Source organism: Microtus pennsylvanicus, chromosome 5 (assembly GCF_037038515.1).
Source record: "Microtus pennsylvanicus isolate mMicPen1 chromosome 5, mMicPen1.hap1, whole genome shotgun sequence".
Lineage (NCBI taxonomy): Eukaryota > Metazoa > Chordata > Mammalia > Rodentia > Cricetidae > Microtus > Microtus pennsylvanicus.
In genome coordinates this window covers 104,373,376-104,393,741 of record NC_134583.1, presented here as the reverse complement: position 1 = coordinate 104,393,741, position 20,366 = coordinate 104,373,376, and the positions used below count along the sequence as shown (strand labels likewise).

The window sequence follows — 20,366 nt, the reverse complement described above, 5'->3', positions numbered from 1 at the left end:
GGAGTGTTGGAATCCTGTAGAACCCAAATCCAACTCTCTTGGGTGATTTTTAGTTCCCTTCTTAGCCGTCCATTGCATTCACTCTGTATCTGACCTAGCCATCCTTGTGACTAGTCCATGACCCCCTTTAGGATATAACATATCGCTGCCTTCCCCAAACACATATGCTAAGAAAGGCATCAACAGCATCTGAAATTTATCTGAGATTTCCCTGCTTGGTCAGAAGCTGCCGACCTGATGTTTCCACCTGAGCTTTTGAAAAGTGCCTGGATCTATAGCTGTCTTTTGATCCGCAATTATAAAGACTCGTTGAAACTTACCGCGTTGAACATGGTATTTGGGACAACCTGAATCTGTGTCCCTGGGTCAAGCTCACTCATTTTTGGCTCTAGAATAAAGCCCTTCCCTTTGAGATGAGAGCTGAGTTTTGGGTTGACAGTGAGCCCTGTGATGTTTGCATATACAGGTACCAATAAGAAAACCAACTTCTGAGATGTCTTAAATTTAATTAAGAGAGCCAGAGAGTGAAGAGATAGAGAGGGGTTAATTAGTAGTAAACGATAGGCTGGAAGGCACAAAAGGTCTACTTCCATCTCGAGTGTTCATTGAAACCTTGATTCGTATTCCATCATGGCTCACCACCAGGGCGATTCAGTCCTACTTACATTTAAATGTTCTATCCTGATAGTTAAGCCCAGCTAATCCAGAAACAATCATTTCTCCTTCCAAGGGTTATTGTGAGCTGACCGTCGTGGGGGAAAAGTCTCACCTGTGGGCTGCTGGCCTGTCCTAAAACTTCCCCTGCTGCGAGTCCCACCTGTCTGAACTATCCAAAACCCCTCTGACTGGTAGCACCTGGGGCGGTGGTGGTGACATATTTGTTTCTCAAAGTTTCTTAAAAGCGCCATTAGTCTTGACGGCTCTCTAGCCCTGCCGCTTGTAGCTGGGGGACCCCGTGCTAGGATTGCTGTTGCTTTTCTGGCTGCTGGTTGTAATGGTTCAAGGACTGCCTTGAGAGGCCTGTGGTGATGGCTCAGTGGGTGAGCGAGCGTGCCGTGTGCGAGTGTGGGTGAGCGAGTGTGCTGTGTGCAGGTGTGGGTGAGAGAGCGTGCCGTGTGCGAGTGTGGGTGAGAGAGCACGCCGTTTGCAGGTGTGGGTGAGCGAGTGTGCCGTGTGGGTGAGAGAGCGTGCCGTGTGGGTGAGAGAGCACGCCGTGTGCAGTGTGGGTGAGAGAGTGTGCCATGTACAGTGTGGGTGAGAGAGCACGCCGTGTGCAGGTGTGGGTGAGCGAGCACGCCGTGTGCAGTGTGGGTGAGCGAGCACGCCGTGTGCAGGTGTGGGTGAGCGAGCCTGCCGTGTGCGAGTGTGGGTGAGCGAGTGTGCTGTGTGCAGGTGTGGGTGAGCGAGCCTGCCGTGTGCGAGTGTGTGTGAGCGAGCACGCCGTGTGCAGTGTGGGTGAGAGAGCACGCCGTGTGCAGGTGTGGAGACCAGAGCTCTTCTCTAACACTGGGACCTTACTTTTGGGTCTGTACCGGTGGAGCTGCTGGATCACACGGCAATCATATAAGTAGCGTCTGGCGCTACTCATTTGCATTCTTCTCTTTCCCCGTGGAAGTTGCTGGCATTCCCGTCTCCTCTTCTGCTGGCCATTCCACGTGGACTGAGTTCATCTGATTGTGGCTTTGATCCTCAGTGATGGTCCCCGGGTGCCACACATCTGTTTGTCATTTGTTTGCCTGGTTTTTTCTTTTGGAAATAACTCTTCAGGTTTGTTCCGATTTTTAAGAGGATTATTATTTGCTATTGATCTTCTAACATCTTCTAAAATTATCCTTGTTAGATGCATAGTTTGAAAATATTTCTCCCGCTGATTTTAGGTTGTATCTTTAGTCTTTTGTTTCTTTCGCCATTGTAGGTTTTCAGTTTGGTGTTATCCTGCCTGTCTGTTTTTGTTTGTATTTCCTGTGTTTGGGAGTCTTATTAAAAAAATAATTGGTTATTCCTAATATATTTCCCCTATGTCTGCTTCCACTCTGTTTTATGGTTGAGTCCTTAATTCGAGCTGTTTTTTGTGTGTGGTAAGAGATGGAGTCCAGTTCTAGTCTCCTCCGTGGTCTAGTCTGTTCTGTTGTGCCGTGGACCCATAGTTTACATCATTAGCATGTTTCAATTATTATAGCTTTGTAGTATTTTTCATGTTAGCTGACAAGATGAGGTTCTTTTGCCTCAAATTTGCTTTTGCTTTAGTTCATATTTATTTGGTGGTCCTAAATGTATCCTAGGGTCTTTTTCTAGATATGGGAAGAAAATCATTGATATTTTGACTGAGATCACACTGGATCTGTAGGTTGCTTTATTCAGTCAGTATGAATGTTTCACCAGTATCAACTGTTTGACTCCATGGACACAGACATCTTTCTGTGTTTCTGTGTGGCCTTCCCAGTTCATTTTGCCAGTGCTTTATACTTTTCATTGCAGGGCTCTTTTCTCCTAGATAATTTTTTTTTTTTGGCTACTGTTTTCCATTTCAATCATTTCAGTGTTGCTATGTAGAAACACTCCTGACTTCAGCCTGTTTTGGGTCTTGCCTTCGATCACATGATGCTCACTTATTAAACCGCTGTTTTGTGGTGGACTCTTGGGAGTTGTCTAAATACAGGCTCCTGTCAACTGTCTGTCCAGTGTTTTATTTCTCCATGCCTCAGTCTTCCTGTATATGGACAGAAATTTGTCCCTTTTTTAGTTTATCAATTTTTGTATGTCATTGTTCATAATCTTGAATGCTGTTGTAGTTGATAGTATAAGTTGTATTTCTTTCTTCTCTCTGCTTTTGTGTCTGGTTTACTTCTCTTGAGTTTGTTTGTTTTTGAGAAGAACAACTTTTCATTTTGCTAACGGTTCATACTTTTTCTTTATTGCTCCTTTGGTCTTTATTTTTTTTCCTTCTATTAACTCTGGGGTTCAGATCTAGCAGTTTTCTTTCTTTCGGGTACAATGATAGTTCTCTCCTAGCTCAGTTAATCTAGAAACACCCTTATAGATACACTCAGATATGCATCTTTCCAACCTCCTGTATGATTCTAAATCCAGTTAAGTGCACAATGAAAATGAACCATCACATCACCTCATCACTTTTAGTCTATTACGTATCTTCAGAAGTGAATTTCTTGTAGACAGCACATAGTTGACCCAGGTTTTAACCCATCTGTTGGAGCAGTAAGGAGGAGTAGGGCCAAACCCACAATGCTATGGCGTGGTGTACTAGTGGTGGGAAACTGAAGCAGCTGGAGGGGATGCAGGCTAGTCTACAAATTGATCCCACTGGGGCCTTAGTTCTCTTCCTGGAGCCAGGGTGGTCTCCATCCAGGAGCACTCGCAGATCCCAATGACTCTGTCCCCAAGACAGTGCTCTTGGATAAAGACTCTTTCCTGTCAACACGTTTTTTCATCACACTAAAACTAGGTCCTGCGATTTCTCATCCGGGTTTGTTCTTCTGAAAGTGGTTTTGGTGGGGAATGGAGCTATTTAAGATGCTTTTGTGAGGAGACAGCTGTGTGTGTGTGTGGGGGGGTCTTAGTCTACCACCATCTTTTTAAGCTTTTCAACACCAAATGTTTTGTTACAGAGCTATAAGCATGGTAACAAAGACCCAGTGATTCTGGGGCACAGCATGCTGCCACAAGGCTTTTATAATTCCCAGAACCTGTCTCTGGCACTTTGAGCTGAGTTTTGGGAACCCAATCCCCAAGCTGGGTTGCTTGCCCAGGGGGAGGAGCTTGGGCTTGCCTCAACCTGATGTGCGTGCCATGCTTTGTTGACTCCTATGGGAGGCCTGGCCCCCATATGGAGATGATACAGGAGTGGTAGATGGTGGCAGGGTAAAAGGGGAGTGAGGGGAGGGAACGGGAGGAGAGGAAGGAGGTAAACTGGTTGGTATGTAAAATAAATGAAAAAAATTAATAAAAAAGTAAAAAAACAAAGCAAACAAAAACCCAACTATTCTATTCCCAGCCTCTACCTTCCAGGGTTTCCAGCAGCTGCAGACCACAGTCCCTAAGGGACCTACAACTAGTTTTTCTGGAAGGATGAGGAGGTTGATGTTCTAATGAAGACTAGGCCACACCTTCTCTTTTGGGAGCCTTGTGTTCCGCTCATGCCCCTGGCACCAGGAAAATCATGTTACCAAACGCTGAAGAGTGGGATTGTGAAGAGTCCTAGGTAAAAGGCTTCTGGAGCATTCTCACAGAATCTTCAGATTGGTCCTCCGAGGCACTGTTTCCCATTGTGGCTCCAGCCCTCAATGAAGACCTCTTCTGTTTCTATTTATTTGTAGAGGGAAGGATTAATTTCTGCCTTTCTTTCCTCAGTGATGTCACAAAGTATGAAACCTGCAGGGTCCTTTCTCCCATGACACCCGTGCTCCAAGGAGACTGAAAACACTGTGGGGTGACAGGTCACTGATAAATATCGGGGTAGCAACCAGTCCCCATAACCCTTAGAGCTGGACGTGACCTATTAAGGAAGACCAAATCCTCCCTGCACACGGAGGCCCATCCTCCTTGAAACAGTCAGGCACTCAGCCAGGGCTAAGAGGCAAAGTCCTTGTTTATTGTTGCAGCAATTCTTATACAGACGTTAGCGTTCAGTTAAATAAGGAGATAGCACATTTAATACATCACAACCCCAAACCAGACAACTGCGGCCACAGCACAAAGAAGGGGAGGGTGGGCCAGGACTGGTGACCAGACTGTCAGAGGAAATACATTCAGTGGGTGTGCAGTGGCAACATTCCAGGCTCACGTGTAGATATATTTTATTTATATATATATTTATATTTATATATAGAGATCATTGAGTTTCGTGTATACAAAGAACAATATTGTTACAAATACAATACTATACTTCTCCCGATGTTTTACAGTAAGCGCTAATGCACCCCGTTACGGAATGGGGGTGCGAGTTCATACCCCAGGTGCTGTGCTAAGTATGTACAAGAGATTTCATTCCCACATGGTCATCACACACTGCCTTGATGGAGGGAAAATAAAATCAGGGTTGTGTGCTCAGGTGGACCCTATCCAGGGAAGGAGTAGACAGAGGTGAACTGCAAACCCAACAGGTAGCCTTGGGAAGGTGAGAGATGAAACATCAGCAGGAGGTGGCCCTTGGTTGTAAACATCAGTGACAGCCACACCAGTGGGTGGAGAGACTGGAGCAGGGCTTGGGAGTGGGTTTGCATCAGTGTGCTGTCTACAGGGAGCTTATGTGTGGGTGGGGCTGCAGGAGGGAGGAGGAGCAATGGGGGAGGTAGTAGGTTACTTGACTCCCTGAAGGCCAATGTTAATGGGCAATGTTCAGAAAGCAAACCCGTGAGCAGGGAGGTGGCGGCCTGCTGTGTGCTCTACCTCCAGGGGCCTGCTGTGTGAGGGAGGAAGTTATCACTCAGGAAGTGGGCTCTAGCCATTGATCTGTGGGGCTTTCTTCCTCTCATGAACTCAAGGCTGATGGTGGCTCCCTGAAATGTTCCCACTGGAGAAGGCAGAGTGGGTTGTGGTGCAACCTCCTTAGATTGGGGTGGGGGTGGAATGAATCTGGGAGCCTGGTCCCAAAGCTGAGTCACCATCATGTCCTAACTGAGTGGTCAGAGCGCGGCTTTATCAAAGTCGGCCCCATCATTCTGGGTGATATTTACATATGTAACTATGTATGTGAAGATGCCAGACAAGACCTGACCCCAAGTTAACAACTCAGTCTGACGCCCACAGAGGAAGACTGTGCTTCAGCCAGGGGCATGGACCAAGCTCCAGCAGTTTTCCCTCTGGGTTGGGGGAGCCACTTTGGTTAACACAAAAAAAATCATGCTAAACTGTTAGCTCTCTAGAAGAGCTCACAAGAGAAGCTTGGCTTTTCAGTCCCCTCTTAAAGTTTCCAGGGTTTTTGTGCAACAAGAATGGAAAGTATTTTCTCTTTCCTCTTTCCCTGGGGTGAAGCCACTTCACTGCGGTTATTTGGGGGTTATACTGGGAGTGATGTGTTTTTGGAGCCTGTCCCTGACCAGTCCCAGGCCAGCCTCGTTGTCCTCCCGCCTTCCTGTATAGGTGCGTGGACATGTACTTGTGGTGACCACCCTGGATCTGACAGGCATCAGCCTTTCAAGTGACTTTCTGAGGTTCCCAATATGCCAGCAATATTGCCTCTTTTGGTCCTCTCCATCGCTTTTTGGCAGAGGAGGGACGGGCTGCACTTTTCAGTGTGTGATTATAGTAGATACCCGGAAGCTTAGTTATTTCAGAGAGGTGAGGAGAACCCAGACCATTGCTCCCAGTCTTCACATTTGCTGGGGTTTGACCTTGGGTCTGGTTATGCAGGAGCACTTGGGGGGATACCCTTTAAAGTCCAGATAGTCTGGCTTGTGTGGTCCTAACTCCATCCGCACAGCTCTGTAGTAGCAGCAGCCCCGCCACGTCTCAGGCAGCTATCTGGACAGCTGGGGGGGGGGCAGACAGCACTGAAATTCTTGTACCAAAGTAAACCTGAGGGCTCCACTGTGTATCCCTACAAGAACCAGGCTTTTCTGACTCTGCCCAGACAACTCAAGTCAGAGTCCCCAGGGGCTTGACTCTGCATCCTGAGATGAAGTCTCTTGTTCTTTATCTTGCTGTATTCACATCTCTCCCTCCCCCAGACCCCACCCTTCCCTCTGTAAACCCATCCTCCCTAACACTGCTCACTGAACTCCCATCTCCACAGACACAACATAAATATCCCAGATGTGGAGAGCAGGGACTATATTCATATTACAAAATATATTAGTTTTTCTTCCCCTGTCTCTACTGAGGTCATCAATGAAAACAAAACAAAACAAAACAGAAACAAAATCTAGACACATCCCACATGAAAACAAACTGCTCTTTGGACCAGAATAAGTGGAAACTGGCTCAGAATAATATTAAAACACATGTACTAGACTGAGACGTAACTCAGAAGACAAGGCACCGGCTGAAAGCATCAAGCCTTCCACACCGGCTGCAAACTCCCAGACCTAGCAGACAGCAGATGCTCTTTCTAGAGCACATCTTGGGGATTCCTAGGCCCAATACCAAGCATTAAGTCTGCTTGGTTTTGTGACTTATCTGTTCTAACCTTTGAAATATCACATCCTCAGGAGTGGCTGCGAAAGGGCCCAGGCTGGCTTAGCTTTGGGACAGGAAGCATGACATGAGGTTACCCATATCACAGTTTGTCCCTCAAGAACCTCCAGTGTGTATGTGGGGTGGGGGAGTCCTAGAGGGCACTCTGAGCCAACTGGGATCGGGAAGGCCAGGCCTCAGCCAGGAGGACCTCTTTCTCAGGACAAGGCTGGCCACTTTCTGCATGTCAACCTTCTGCTGGGAGAAGGGGTCTTCCAGAGGGGTGCTGGGGCTTCCCCTCAGGCTGTGTGCTAGATCTTTAGCCTACCTCAATGGCGGTAGAGAGCAAAGGAGACACTGTGCAGGGTGTGTGTGTGCGCGTGCACGCGTGTGCATGTGTGTTGTACATGTGTGGTAAGTGCCTGTGCAAGAATGCAGGAAGATCGTACCTGCCTATGGTTATCTCCTGATGTGTAACCTTGGGGCAATCTTGGAAGCCTCAGAGCCCCTGTGACTTGCCAGGATCTCTTCAGTGTCACGGCAGCCTTGCCCAGGATATCACGTTCTCTTTTCTCTGCATTAGGCCTGTATTATCACACACATTGAAACTAAGAGGGGACTATGGAAGAGATTTAAAATTGGCTCAGAAATTTTGGGCAGAAGTAACGTCTGGAGCCCTAACTCCACAGCAGGCAGCGAACACTAAAGATGTGGCTGTCCTCGTTGCCACTGTCTTCCCGTCAAGTGGGACAGGGCAGGCAGGAGTCAGCAAGTGAGTTTTAGGCACTGCTCAGTCAGCTCTGTTGCTGCCCCTGAGGGCTCCTTCAGGGAAGTGTGTGCCTCTTGGGGAGGGATAATGTCCCCTTGGGCAGTGGCAACCACCTTAGGACCCCCAAAGGCCCTCCACAATGATCCCAGGTAAATATTAGCTGTTCTCCACCCTCAAGGGGACACACACACAACTTCCCTGGTATTAAGGAAGGAACAGAAAAAAAGCAAACTGGAGAGAGACAGAGAGTAAAGAGTCCTTGCCGGTTCTTCTCCTCCTGTGTAAGACCAAACACTGAGTGAGAAAGGGAAATGTCTCAGTGACACACGATGCAGCACAAGAAACACAACCACGGTGAGGAGGCTCCTCCATGCATGCCGCTGCTGCGGAGGGGCGGCTCAGATGTAGACAGGCTGCTCCTGGGCCGTCAGCAGTCTGTACATGGCTGCTGGCATCGTCTTCATATGGATCTGAGGGCAGACAGCCATGTTAACTGGGGCTGGGACCATACAGTTTCCAAGAGAGCCCACCCCCAACCGCCAGACATGTCCTAAGAAGAGTGAAGCCCATGGCTTTCTAAAAAAAGTTGTTTTGGGGGGGGGCACTGTAAGTGATAGGAAAATCTGGGTAAGGTGTAGTTTCCCAGTTAAAGGCTCCTGTCTTCACAGCCCTTTGAAAAGTAAAGATGGCTCCATGGGAAGAAGGGCTCTGGATTTCTAACTGCCTGCTTCCATCCCCTATCTGGCAGTGGGGAGGGCCTGCCCATCTCAAAGCGTTCTGCTACTACATCAAGAGCAGAAGCCCCAGAAATGTTAGGATGTGATGCGAGCCCATGCCAGTGCTGGGAGCTCCTGGTTTTAGGAGTTTTGAATCTAATTTGTGTCTTCCAATCGTACCTGGTGGGGTTAATTGGGAGAAAATGAGAGAATTTGGGGAACCACAGGGAGTAGCAACACAAATGAGGAAGAGAAGGCAGGCAAGGTTACAACCCACAGGTCTGCGGCAGATGGTCTACCTACCAAGGGGCATCTAGGGAGGGAAAGGGGGCTCTAGGAGGCTCCCAGCAAAGCGTGTGAGGCGCACACGCAGTACCTCAGCCCTGCTGAACCCCAGGCCTCATTCCTACCTCCCCAACAGCATTGGAGAGGATGTGGACGATCTTCTCATGTGGTGTGGCTACCACACTCTGGCCATTGATTTCAATGATCCGATGTCCCACGCGGACCCCTCCTCTCTCAGCTATTCCCCCTCTCATGAGGCTGCAGATCTACCAGAGGCAAACAACAGGTTACACACAGTGGGCAGGGCCACATCCTCAAACCATGTGGGCATGAAGGACTGTGTTCCCTGGGGCCCTAGTACTCTACCGTGAACACCCCTTAGAAGCTGACTTGGCGAGGCTTGTGATTTAAATCTCTCGGGTTCTTTTTATGAACAGTAAGTTTGGTGGCCCGGTACGGAGCTCTGGTCGAATGTTTAACTAGCATGCACAAGATCCTGTGTCTGGTCCCTATTACCATATACAGCAGTGGCAAAAGTAGGTTTTGTAGCCCAACAGGCTGCCTCGGGCACAAACTTTGCACAGAGGTATGGCAGGTGTGAACTTACTAGTGTGCTGAGCTCTGACCACCTTCCATCCTTTCTGGGCCTATCTGTTGACAGTTAGTGTTTCAATCGGATTTCCATAGTCTCAAGCAGGCTTACCTATGGAACTGTTTGAGGCTAGAAGCCTGTATTTGAGGATCACTATTGCATGATCACTATTGCATGAGGCACTGTGGGACAATGGTCTTTTATCCTGTCACTTGTATTGCTTTTAATAAAACACTGATTGGCCAGTAACCAGGTAGGAAGTAGAGGTGGGATGACTAGGCAGGAAGTAGAGGCAGGGCAATGAGAATTCAGGGAAGAGGGAAGTTTGAGTCTTCAATTGTGACCCAGCTGCAGAGGAAGCAAGATGTGACTGCCTCACTGAGAAAGGTACCAAGCCACGTGGTTAATTCAGACAAGAATTATGGGCTAATGTAAGTTATAAGAATTAGTTAATAAGAAGCCTGAGCTACTGGGCCAATCAGTTTATGATTAATGTAGACCTCTCTGTGATTCTTTGGGACTTAATGGTTGTAGGACCGGGCAGGACAGAAAACCTCAGTCAACAGCTAGAAGCCTACTGTGTTCCACACTATGGCGCAAGGAGAGAGGGACCTGCTGTTCTTCTCTACTTGGCAGTGGGGATGGAGTCAAGGGTATAGCCAGCTACTTCCTGTGGTTCGGCTGTAACCCCTGGTGAAGGAACGCTCCCAGTGCTGCAGGTTACACCTTACACACTAAGCAAGAGTGCTTGTCAACTTAGGAAGCTGGCTTTACACCCTGGACCCTGCATCTTTATTCAAAAGCTGATGTAGACAAGACCTGCAGCAAGGGAGCTTAGTGGGTCTGGGGTGAGTGGGTTCTTCTGGCTCTAGGGTGCTCTCAGGTCAAATGTTCCATAGCTGATTTCCACACTGGAGGTGAGACCAAGGGTCTAGGGTTAGGGCTGTGGCTCCACACTCCACCCCCAATCAGACGAAATCCCAAGAAGCTAGTCAAATTATAATCTATTTGCTGGATGAAAAGATGAAGGGAGTGGGCCAGCTGGAAAATAATTCAGTATACCTCCATTTCCATTTGTCAGTATTGGAAAAGGGTGTGGTGTGATGTATACTTACAATTCCATTCTGGACGCTGAATCCCAGCTGGTAGCGAAGGTCCGGCCTCCTTATTAGCACTGTGGTCACTGGAGGGCACCTCACGATGTTCAGCTTTACCCGCGACTGGTTCTTTAAGCCCTGAAATGTGAATAAAGCGCAGTGGAATGGTGACCACTGAGTCAGGCAGAGTAAACAGAGGCAGACGTGGCTGGACACAGAGGCAGCGCCCACACCTGCAGTCTTCTGAAGGCTGTGTGTGCCCGACCTGGAGCCATCCCCGTGAGGCCTCCCTACAGGGTCGTACTCTGGGTGGCTGCAAAATGGACGGTGTCAAGGGACCTGGCAAAGGTACAACTCTAAGGAAAAGAGTCCATGTGCTTGAGGGCCGAGGGTGTAGCCTGTTGGGAGAAAAGCCACACGGGACATGCGCTCTCTCCTCTCCAAGGCAGACTCTAGCAGTGACTCCTAACAGAGGGTGTACACATCACAGCAGCAGCTCACTCCCAAAGCTGCTTCTCTCTGGTCTCGGGCTTCTTCTTCCCCACTCTTTATGTCTGGAGAGATCTAGCTTGTGGGTATCCCCACTACAACTGGAAGGAAGCTCCAGTGTGTTTGCCTTCCTGGGATGTGATGGATTATGAAGAAGAAATGAGACAGAAAACTGCGCATGGGTTCATCCTTGGTCACCTGCCCGTCCTCTAGGCCAGGATGGATTATAGAAGAAAAGCTGACCTTTAGTTATGCACGGGAAACGGTTTTCAGAGCCTGTCTGCAGCTCCCTACACATTAGCCAAACCATCCCTCCCCCAGGCAGGTCCATCTACCATCTCGTCAGCTACATGCTGAGAAGTGGAGACCATGCAGAAGCCAGTCCAGAAATAACTATGCCCCCTCCAGAGCTGCTGGTTCTGAGGAAGGCCTGTTCTGCCCTGGTTGCCTCCTGCTTGCTGGAGCAGATGCTCTGAGCAGCACTCCCTGAGCCCTTTCATGCACCAGTCCCCAGCATGGACAGGCTTTGAGAAGGAGTTTCCCATCCCAGTTCAAGAGACACTGTGCCGAGGATGCGGTGATTTCTGCATCCTGGAGCAAACGGATGACACTGGTGAGGTTGGAGGCCTTGCTGCTACAGCTAAGGTCGGGAGATCAGAGCACTCGGGAAATGCCTGCCTGCCTGGACTCTTATCTGTGAGACCAGCAGATTAAGAAAAGTCTGAAGGTCATTTTATACTCTCCTTCAGGGGAGAGAGAGAGAGAGAGAGAGAGAGAGAGAGAGAGAGAGAGAGAGAGAGAGAGAGAGAGAGAGAAGCAATTCGAGGGGGCAAGGATTTGGGACATCTCTTAGAGATAGGGTGACAAGTGACTTGATGCTCATACTCACATTGGCATCACCAGTGTCCCCAGTGGTTGGAAACAGGCTAGGGAGCCCCTAGTGAAGGGACAGTATTTTCAATGCCGTGGATGATGGAGATGCCAGTGACAGAGTTGGACCTTCTGTTGGCAGCAAGTCTGATTGTTATGTCAATAAGACAGAGAGAAGGTCTGGCTTTCTGCTTCCAGAAGTGGGACAAGCATGGCCAGGTGAGGAGGACAGTGCTGGTGTCCTCAGACATGGGTTCGGGTCCTATTTCCGCTGCCATATGCAGTGGGGCTCGTAGGCCCTTGCTCTACCTGAATGTCTCCACTTTTTCCACATGCTGACACTGAGGTCTCTGCCAGGTTCAGTTTCTATATACATCTTCCTAAATGCCTTAACCCATGACACTGAACTCAGCCACCAGACTTCAAAACTCGGACTCATTCCACAAGATCAGAGCAGGTAGGAGAAGTGAGGCAGGCTGGACCTTGGCTATGAACACACTACATTTTTCCTTATTTTGTTCACTTAAATCACTTAGATAGCAATAGATGGGTCAGGCACTGGACACTGGTAGGAGTAAGATTCTCCAGGTCTCCTGGAAGTGGGTGGGAGCGCGAGAGGCTGAGAGAGAACGCAGAGAGTGTGTGTCAGGACTGAGGCGGGAACAGAGGTGCTGGAGTCCCCCCACATCCTCTGCAGAGCAGGAATTTGTGGAAAACACTGAGAGGGACAGGAATCGTGGTCCTTCACACAAAGCCATGTGTTTAGATGCTCGCACCTGCTAACCGCCCAGGCAATCCTGAAGATCTTATAGAATATACCAAAAAGCATGAGAATGAAACAATTTCCCCAGTGTTACCTGTGAATTTCACATGGCTCTGGTGAATTGATTTAAGATGCCTGTTGGATTCCTCAGCAAAATAACTTTTGAGCCCGGAGAAAATGTGCTTCAGCATTAAGGCCTGAGAAATGGCAATTTGAAATGACCGAGCATGATTTGCTCTGCTATCCCTAATCAGTGTTTCAAGTTGGGTCCCATTAGCTTAGATTTCTGATCTGCCATTTTGTTGGAGGTGCCAATTAAATAAATGGTCATTTCATCCCCATGACAATAGTGAATGATGCAACCATTTAAGAAATATGGTGTGAAGAGAAGAAGCCAGAGTGGTATCTATAGCAACAAGAACAATCCCACAATACTCTTGAGAAGGAAAGGAAAGCTGGGCACTGGGTTGGACTAGAAGGATGGACTTGGAGGCAAGGGCACGAGCAGAGAGATGCTAGTGTTCTTGGTCTACCAATTACTACGCTTTAGGAATGAGTTACAACACGGAAGGTAAGAGCTAGGCAAAAAAGAATTCAGAGGGTTTCTGTAACTAGAAACACATTCCACTTCCTGCAATCTGAGAGAAGAAAGGCCCATTAGCATTGCAGTGGCAAGATACAGAACACATTGCTTTAGACTCCTGTTCCTCAACAGCCAGGCCAGAAGACTGGCAATGCCAACTTCCCCAGGAATTTACTGAAGAGCAGAGTCCCATCTAAGACTTGTCGGAATAGAACTGACACCTTACCCGGATCCCTGGGTGGCTTGTGTGAATGTGGGAGGCAATGAGTGATGTTGAGTAGGGTAGCCAGCACAGGGACCTACTGAATGATCAGCAGGACAGTGAAGCTCTGACGCCCGGACATTTCCCTGCAGGGACTGGGGTTGGGGGTGGAGCAGTGTGAGCATCCATCTAGGTCCAGGCTCAAGGTGGGGTGATGTCTAGAGAACTGTAAACAAGGGCACTGTATCTATGCCAGTCCTCGTTTGGTGCTGGGGTTCCCTCAGCCAAGATAAGCCACGGCTCCAAAGCTGAGGATCTTGGGACAGATGAGTGCTCTGGCTGGGCCTGCCTGCTGTGCCCATCTCTGCTGAGGGAGCCATCCAGGCAGCAGCTTTCTCAGGCCCTCTGTGGCACTCGTCTCTTTCATCACCACATGGCCTTTTCGTCTTCCCAGTCTGTGGAGATTTCGTTTACATACATCAAAGTTCAGCTCTTCAAACAACCTGCTCCCCTCAGGAAGCTTTGAGCAAGCTTCACTTTCACCTTGAGCTGGTCATCTGTGGACAGAGCTGCCCCTAGGCAGCAGTCAAGATGGTCAGGCTGACCTCATAGACGCCACTGTCCTTCGTCTTATCTATCATTAGAGGGCAACGTGGGTGGGTGAATGGAGAGGTGGGGTTTAATGGAATGGCCAGTTGGGGACCATGAGTCTTGGGGTCTCAGGTAAAGCACGGCTTACGGGGAGGTCAGGCTCTGACATAAGGTTGGGACTTATCAGACTTTCCTACTTGTTAAGCCGAGGTCTATCCCCACCTTCACCCAAGTTTCTCTCATTTATATTCTCTCTCTCTCCCCCTCCTGCTTGGGTTTCCATGACAAAATATACACTGGGCTTACAATCAATGAAAGTTACTTTTAATAGTTAGGCTGGCCCGAAGTCTGAGATCAGGGTGCTGGCAGTCAGGTGGTAAGGGCTGTCATCTGGGCTGCAGACAGTAGGATTCTGTTTGCTTTCATAGAGGAAGAGAAGCAGAGAGCCCTGTAGGGTCCTTTGCATAAAGGCGCTGATCCAATTCATGAAAGCATCACCCTTAAGACCTAATCATCCCCCAACAGTTATTGGCATTAGGGCCTCAACATGTACTTTAAAGGGGCATATTCAGTCTACAATACTCTCTTTCCATCCCATAGCCCTTCTGGACCCTGGTTAACTACACATAAAGTCACCTTCAGCAGTTTCACTCACCAATATCTCTCCCTCACACCTGAGCTCTGCACTCCACACACAGAGCCTCAAGACTGGCGCTATCAACACCTGTGGCTGGGCAGGTCTTGGCTGTGGAGGGTGCTGTTCTCTGCACTGTAGGCTGTGCCTCTAGTACCATCTTCATGATAGCCAAGGCATCTTCAGGCTTCTGGAGCATGCAATATTACCTCTGGCTGAGGATTTCCACTTGCATAGACACCCTCCCTGGACAGAGGGGGGTGGTGTCTCGGGGGTGTCTCTTTTACTGGCTGATGTGTCTCCAGGGGCCAGCTGTGTGACTGCTGTTCTGTGCCTCAGTTTCCTACTCATGCAGTGGGTGCTAACAGTACCCGTTGCATAGAAGTTCATGAGCAACTGGAGGCATGAGCTCAGTGAGCACCCTCTGAGGATCAGTGCTGGGTGCACAGCCCTTGGCTTCTGTACCTGTGGGGCCAGTCACCTCTTCTTGCTAGGCCTAGCTCCTGGTTGAGGACCTACCCACTGTCTGGGCCACACGACCCCTTGCAGTTCTCACAAGCATCTCACATGCACACACAAGTAACCTCACGGGAGAGAAGGGAGGGGGCAGGCCAGTGGGCAGAGGTCCTGCTCTTCAGTAGAGGTCACCATGACAACACCAGATCAACCCTGCAGGTCAGGCTGAGTTCTTCCCCTTGACTCAATGCCAACCGACTGTTGCTCAATTCAAGCAGACACTTCTGAATACCACTGTCCTTCCTGATACAAACCTAAGTTTTAATTCCTTCAAAGTCAAATTAAACTTTCAAAATCAAATGTTTCCACTCCTAAACTCTTGCAACCTTTTACCCCTAAGCTGCTACACATCTTTCCAGGAATGTACATATCTTGTACATGCATGGATTCTCCAGGGTTCATCTCAGTGCCCAACCAAGGTCCAAGTAAACATATCTGAGTGACTCTCTGCATTAGACGGCGTTTCTGATCTCATCATCACTGTCCAGTCATGCGCTGCACAGGGATCTTAGTCAACTAGACAGATCTTCCATAGCATTGTCTGTGAGACAACAATGGAACTGAAAAATTCCCATTACCTGCTGTGGTGGTTTGAATGGGTATTTCCTCCATAGATGTGTGTGTTTGAATGCTTGGCCCATAAGGAAGTGGCACTATTAGGAGTGGCCTTGTTGGAGTAGGTGTGGTCTTGTTGGAGGAAGTGTGTCACTGTGGAGGTGGACTTTGAGGTCTCCTATATACCCAGGCTACACTCAGTGTGCCAGTTCACTTCCTGTGGTCTGTGGATCAAGATGCAGAACTCTCTGCTCCGTCTTCAGCACCATGTTTGCAGGCATACTGCCATATTTTGCTATGATGATAATGGACTAAACCTCTAAAACTGTAAGCTACTCCAATGGACTGTTTTCCTTTATAAAAGTTGCCATGGTAACGGTGTCTCTTCACAGCAATAGAAACCCTAACCAAGGCAGAAGGTGGTACCAGGGACAGGAGTATTGCCAAGATAGGCCTGACCATGCTTTTTCTTGGAGTAATTTTGATTCTGGGAGTTTTAATTAGAAAAGCAGTTGAATGGTTTAAGTGGGGCTTAATGGGCCACATTAGTAGGAAACTGGAAGACAGTGGTGTTGAGGGTGATTTGAACTGTGGGGGCCTGGCCCAAGAGCTTCCAGGGAAGATTTTTAGTATGTTGCCTCAAGATTGCTGTCTCTTTGACTTCACCTACTTTCTCTCTATATCTCTGTTCAGATTTCCAGCCTGACTTTACTCTGATGTGTGTCATTCCCCTCTGTATGCTGTGAATATATTTTATTACAATTGGTTATTAAAGAAGCTGTTTTGGCCAGTGACTTAGTAAAGCCGGGTGGGAAATCTGAACAGAGATATATAGAGAAAGTAGGTGGAGTCAGGGAGAGATATAGACAGAAAGTAGGCAGAGTCAGGGAAATGCCATGTAGCTGCTGAAGGAGAAAGACACCAGCCACCAGCCAGAACCTTACCAGTAGGCCATAGATTAATAGAAATGAATTAATTTAAGACATAAGAGTTAGCTAAAACTACGTCTAAGCTATTGGCCAAACAGTGTTGTAATTAATATAGTTTCTGTGCTATTGTTTGAGTCTGGGTGCTTGGGAAATGATCAAGCAGTCTCCACCTACAGGTGTCTTAGCATTTCTATTGCTGTGAAGAGACTATGGGAGCCAGGTTGTAAAATGGGGTGGTTTGAATAGGTATGGCCCCATAGACTTACATGTTCTGGGGCCAAGGATGCTATAGTGTCATACTGGCTACACAAGCAGCAAGGATCAGTGCTGTACTAGGTTAAATATATTTATTACACTGTGTTTATATCATCATTTTAGGGTGTACTCATACTCATTAAAACACAACATTAACAGTAAGATAGTATGCTGTGTTATGCTGGCAGCCCTCTCGTGGGTCCTACAATTACTGTCTCTCTTGGTTTTACCAAGAGGCCACATCAGGTGACTGACCTAAACTGTCTAATTACTCTGCGATGTTTGGAAAATGACAAAATTGCCTAATGATTTGCATTTCCCTGATGGCTAAGGATGTTGAATATTTCTTTATGTGATTCTCGGCTATTTGAGATTCCTCTGTTGAGAATTCTGTTTAGACCTGTACTCCATTTTTAATTGAATTATTTATTTTATTTTGATGCCTAGTTTCTTGAATTCCTTATGTTTGGATATTAGCCCTCTGTCAGATGTGGGTTAGGTGAAGATGTTTTCCCATTCTGTAGGCTGTTGTTTTATCCTTTTGACGGTGTCCTTTACCTTATAGAAGCTACTCAGTTTCATGAAGTCCCATTTTGTTAATTATCTATCTTAGCACATGTATTACTGGTGTTCTGTTCAGGAAGTTGTCTCCTTTGTCAATGCTTGCACAACTATATTCATAGCAGCTTATTTGTAATAACCAGAAACTGGAAACAACATAGATGGCCCTCAACTGAAGAATGAATAAAGAAATTGTGATACATTTATATAATGGAGTATTACTCAGATGTTAAAAAAGGATGGAACTAGAAAGATCATCCTGTGTGAGGTAACCAGATCCAGAGAAATGAATATGGTATGTACTCACTCATGAGTGGACATTAGCCGCAAAGCAAAGGAGAAACATGCTACAGCCCACAGACCAAGAGAAGCTAAGCAACAAGGAGAACTTAAGGGGGATGCATGAGTCTCACTGTGAGGGGAAAGAGAATGGATATTGCCAATGGGTGGGGAGAGGGGCCTGAAAGGAGGAATGGGGATGGGAGCAGAAGAGATCAGGCTGGGGGAGGACGGAAGGAGAGAGTACTGGGACAGACAGCTGGAATCTGGGGGTGTCGCCGGGGATGACCTAGAAACCTAGAGCAACAGAAACTCCCAAGAATCTATGAGGGTGACCCTAGCTAAGACTCCTAGCAATGGGGAGCATGGAGCCCGAACCAGCTATTTTCCTGTAATAGGCAAGATTTCCAGGGGAGGGACTGAGACATCAGCCTGGTCACAAACCCTTCATCCTATAATTTGTCCTGCCTACAAAATGTGCTGGGTGTAAAGATGGCACAGGAATTGGGGGAATGACCAACTAGTGAGTAGCCCAGCTAGAGACTGATACCCTGAGAGGCACCTCGCCCCTGAGGGCCGAGAACCAGAGGTGAGATACACAGAGACCGAGGATAGAACTAAACACAACCAGCAAAAACAAAACTCAATGAAATGGCTCCTAATGATATTCTGCTATTCTCATAGACTAGTGCCTCGCCCAACTATCATCAGAGTGTCTTCCCCCAGTGCCTTATAGTGTTTCTATTGTGAAGAGGCACCATGGCCACGGCAACTCTTAAAAGGAAAATATTTAATTGGGGTTTCAGAGGTTCAGTTCATTATCATCACGGTGGGAAGCATGCCGGCATGCAGGCAGACGTGGTGCTGGTTACACCTTGATATGCAGGCCACAGGAAGTTGAATGAGACACTGGGTGGGTGGTATCCTGAGTATAGGAAGCCTTACAGCGACACACTTCCTCCAACAAGGCCATACCCTCTCTCTCCTACAAAACCACACCTCCTAATAGTGCATCCCCTCTGAGATTACGGGGAATAAAAACATTCAAACTACCACAGCCAGCAACTGATGGGAACAGATGCAGAGACCCACAGCCAAATATTAGGTAGAACTTGGAGAGTCCTCTGGAAGAGGAGGATGAAGGATTGTAGAAGCCAGAGGGATAAAGGAAACCACAAGTAAACCCATAGAACCAACTAATCTGGGCCCACAGGGGTTCAGAGAGACTCAACCGACAACCAGGGAATCTACATGGGACTGACCTAGGTCCTCTGCATATGTGTTTATCTGGCTGGCTATAAAGGAGTATTTGGGTTACAGAGCTAAGGGAAATCCTGCTGGGGCTGAGTCTGGGTTTCGTGGGAAGAGCTGAGGTAACTGATGAGTTATACCTATGATGAGCATTGGATTGGCTGCAGGTGTTATGTAAGCCTCATACATTGTGACTCAGAGCTATGGAGAAGGTTATAACTGTAACTTGAGGGTTAGCTGCCTTGAATACAAGTCCATACCGTCTGTAGCTGGATCTTCCTCAGGGCCTGGCTAAACATGTTCACACGTACTGAGGACGGGATGGCAACCGACAAGGTTTGCTCACGCCTAGGTACCTTGATGATGCTCTGGCAGGTGGACAGGGGCAGGCCCACCAGGCTGGTGCCGTTGATGGACATGATCTGGTCCCCTATGTTCAGCTTCCCTGACTTCTCGGCGGGGCCTCCGTGCATCATGTTGGCAATGATCACAGTGGGGAGAATGGATCCCCAGCCCGACTCTACAATCACAACTCCCAGGATTTCTCCTTTCTGTTTCTCTATGAAAACCTGGAAAAAGAAAAATATGTAGAAAGCTCTTATCAGCAGCTGTAAGGGACAGGTATCAGAGCTGGTCCCCTCCCCTCGTCGTCCCCCTCCCCCCTTAAGGGAAAAGATACTTTGTTGTAGCATGTTGTGTTCTGGCAAATAAAACTTGCCTGGAGATCAGAGGGTGGAGCTAGCCACGAGTTAACCATAGAAGTCTGGTGGTCTGTACAGACAGACAGGAAGTGGTAAGGTGGGGTGGAGGCAGGAGCTTGGCCTCCTTTTGGTCTGAGCAGTTGGAGAGGTAAGAGGTGACTGAAGCTGGTCCTTGCTTCTTAGGTCTACCTACCTCCAGGTCTCCTGCCCTGTGTTTCAGAAGGAAGGTCATGGCCAGCAAGACCATACTCCTCCTCAGTACTCTCTCCACTCCCCATTTGCTCTTAGTGCAGGCTTCCATTGAACCTCTTGATCAGGAATCCTATTCTAGGCTGTGATCCAAGGAACCTGACTCAAGATACCTAACGGGTCCAAAGCCCACATTCTTATTCAAAGTTCTTTTTATCTGGAGGATAAAATCTTTCTGGATTTTCAAATTGGTACACTGTCTCTCTTCTTCTTCTGTGTTTACTTGCTGCTCCGATTGAGTCACCTCCTTCCTGATGTCCCAGCACTCTGTTACTGCTCCTTACCCCTCCACTCGCTGCTGCCCCTGAATATGGCAATGACCTACAACTCCAGACCACCTTGGTTGAC

The 20,366-nt window shown here is 48.0% G+C and overlaps 1 protein-coding gene across 4 annotated transcripts in view; it reads right to left on the bottom strand.

Moving 5' to 3' along the window:
• Positions 1-4,588: 4,588 nt before the first annotated feature.
• The window catches only part of Apba1 (amyloid beta precursor protein binding family A member 1), a 213,393-nt gene continuing 197,615 nt past the window's right edge, over positions 4,589-20,366 (bottom strand). For 3 of the 4 annotated variants that reach the window (XM_075973721.1, XM_075973725.1, XM_075973722.1), the window contains 4 exons: positions 19,425-19,637; positions 10,609-10,728; positions 9,027-9,167; positions 8,155-8,370 (listed from right to left, as the gene is read on the bottom strand). In XM_075973721.1, the coding sequence (XP_075829836.1) occupies positions 8,299-8,370; positions 9,027-9,167; positions 10,609-10,728; positions 19,425-19,637 (546 nt within the window). In that variant the 3' untranslated portion in view covers positions 8,155-8,298. Of the gene's footprint in view, positions 8,371-9,026; positions 9,168-10,608; positions 10,729-19,424; positions 19,638-20,366 lie in introns of all 4 variants that reach the window. The other variant, XM_075973723.1, reaches the window with a different exon arrangement.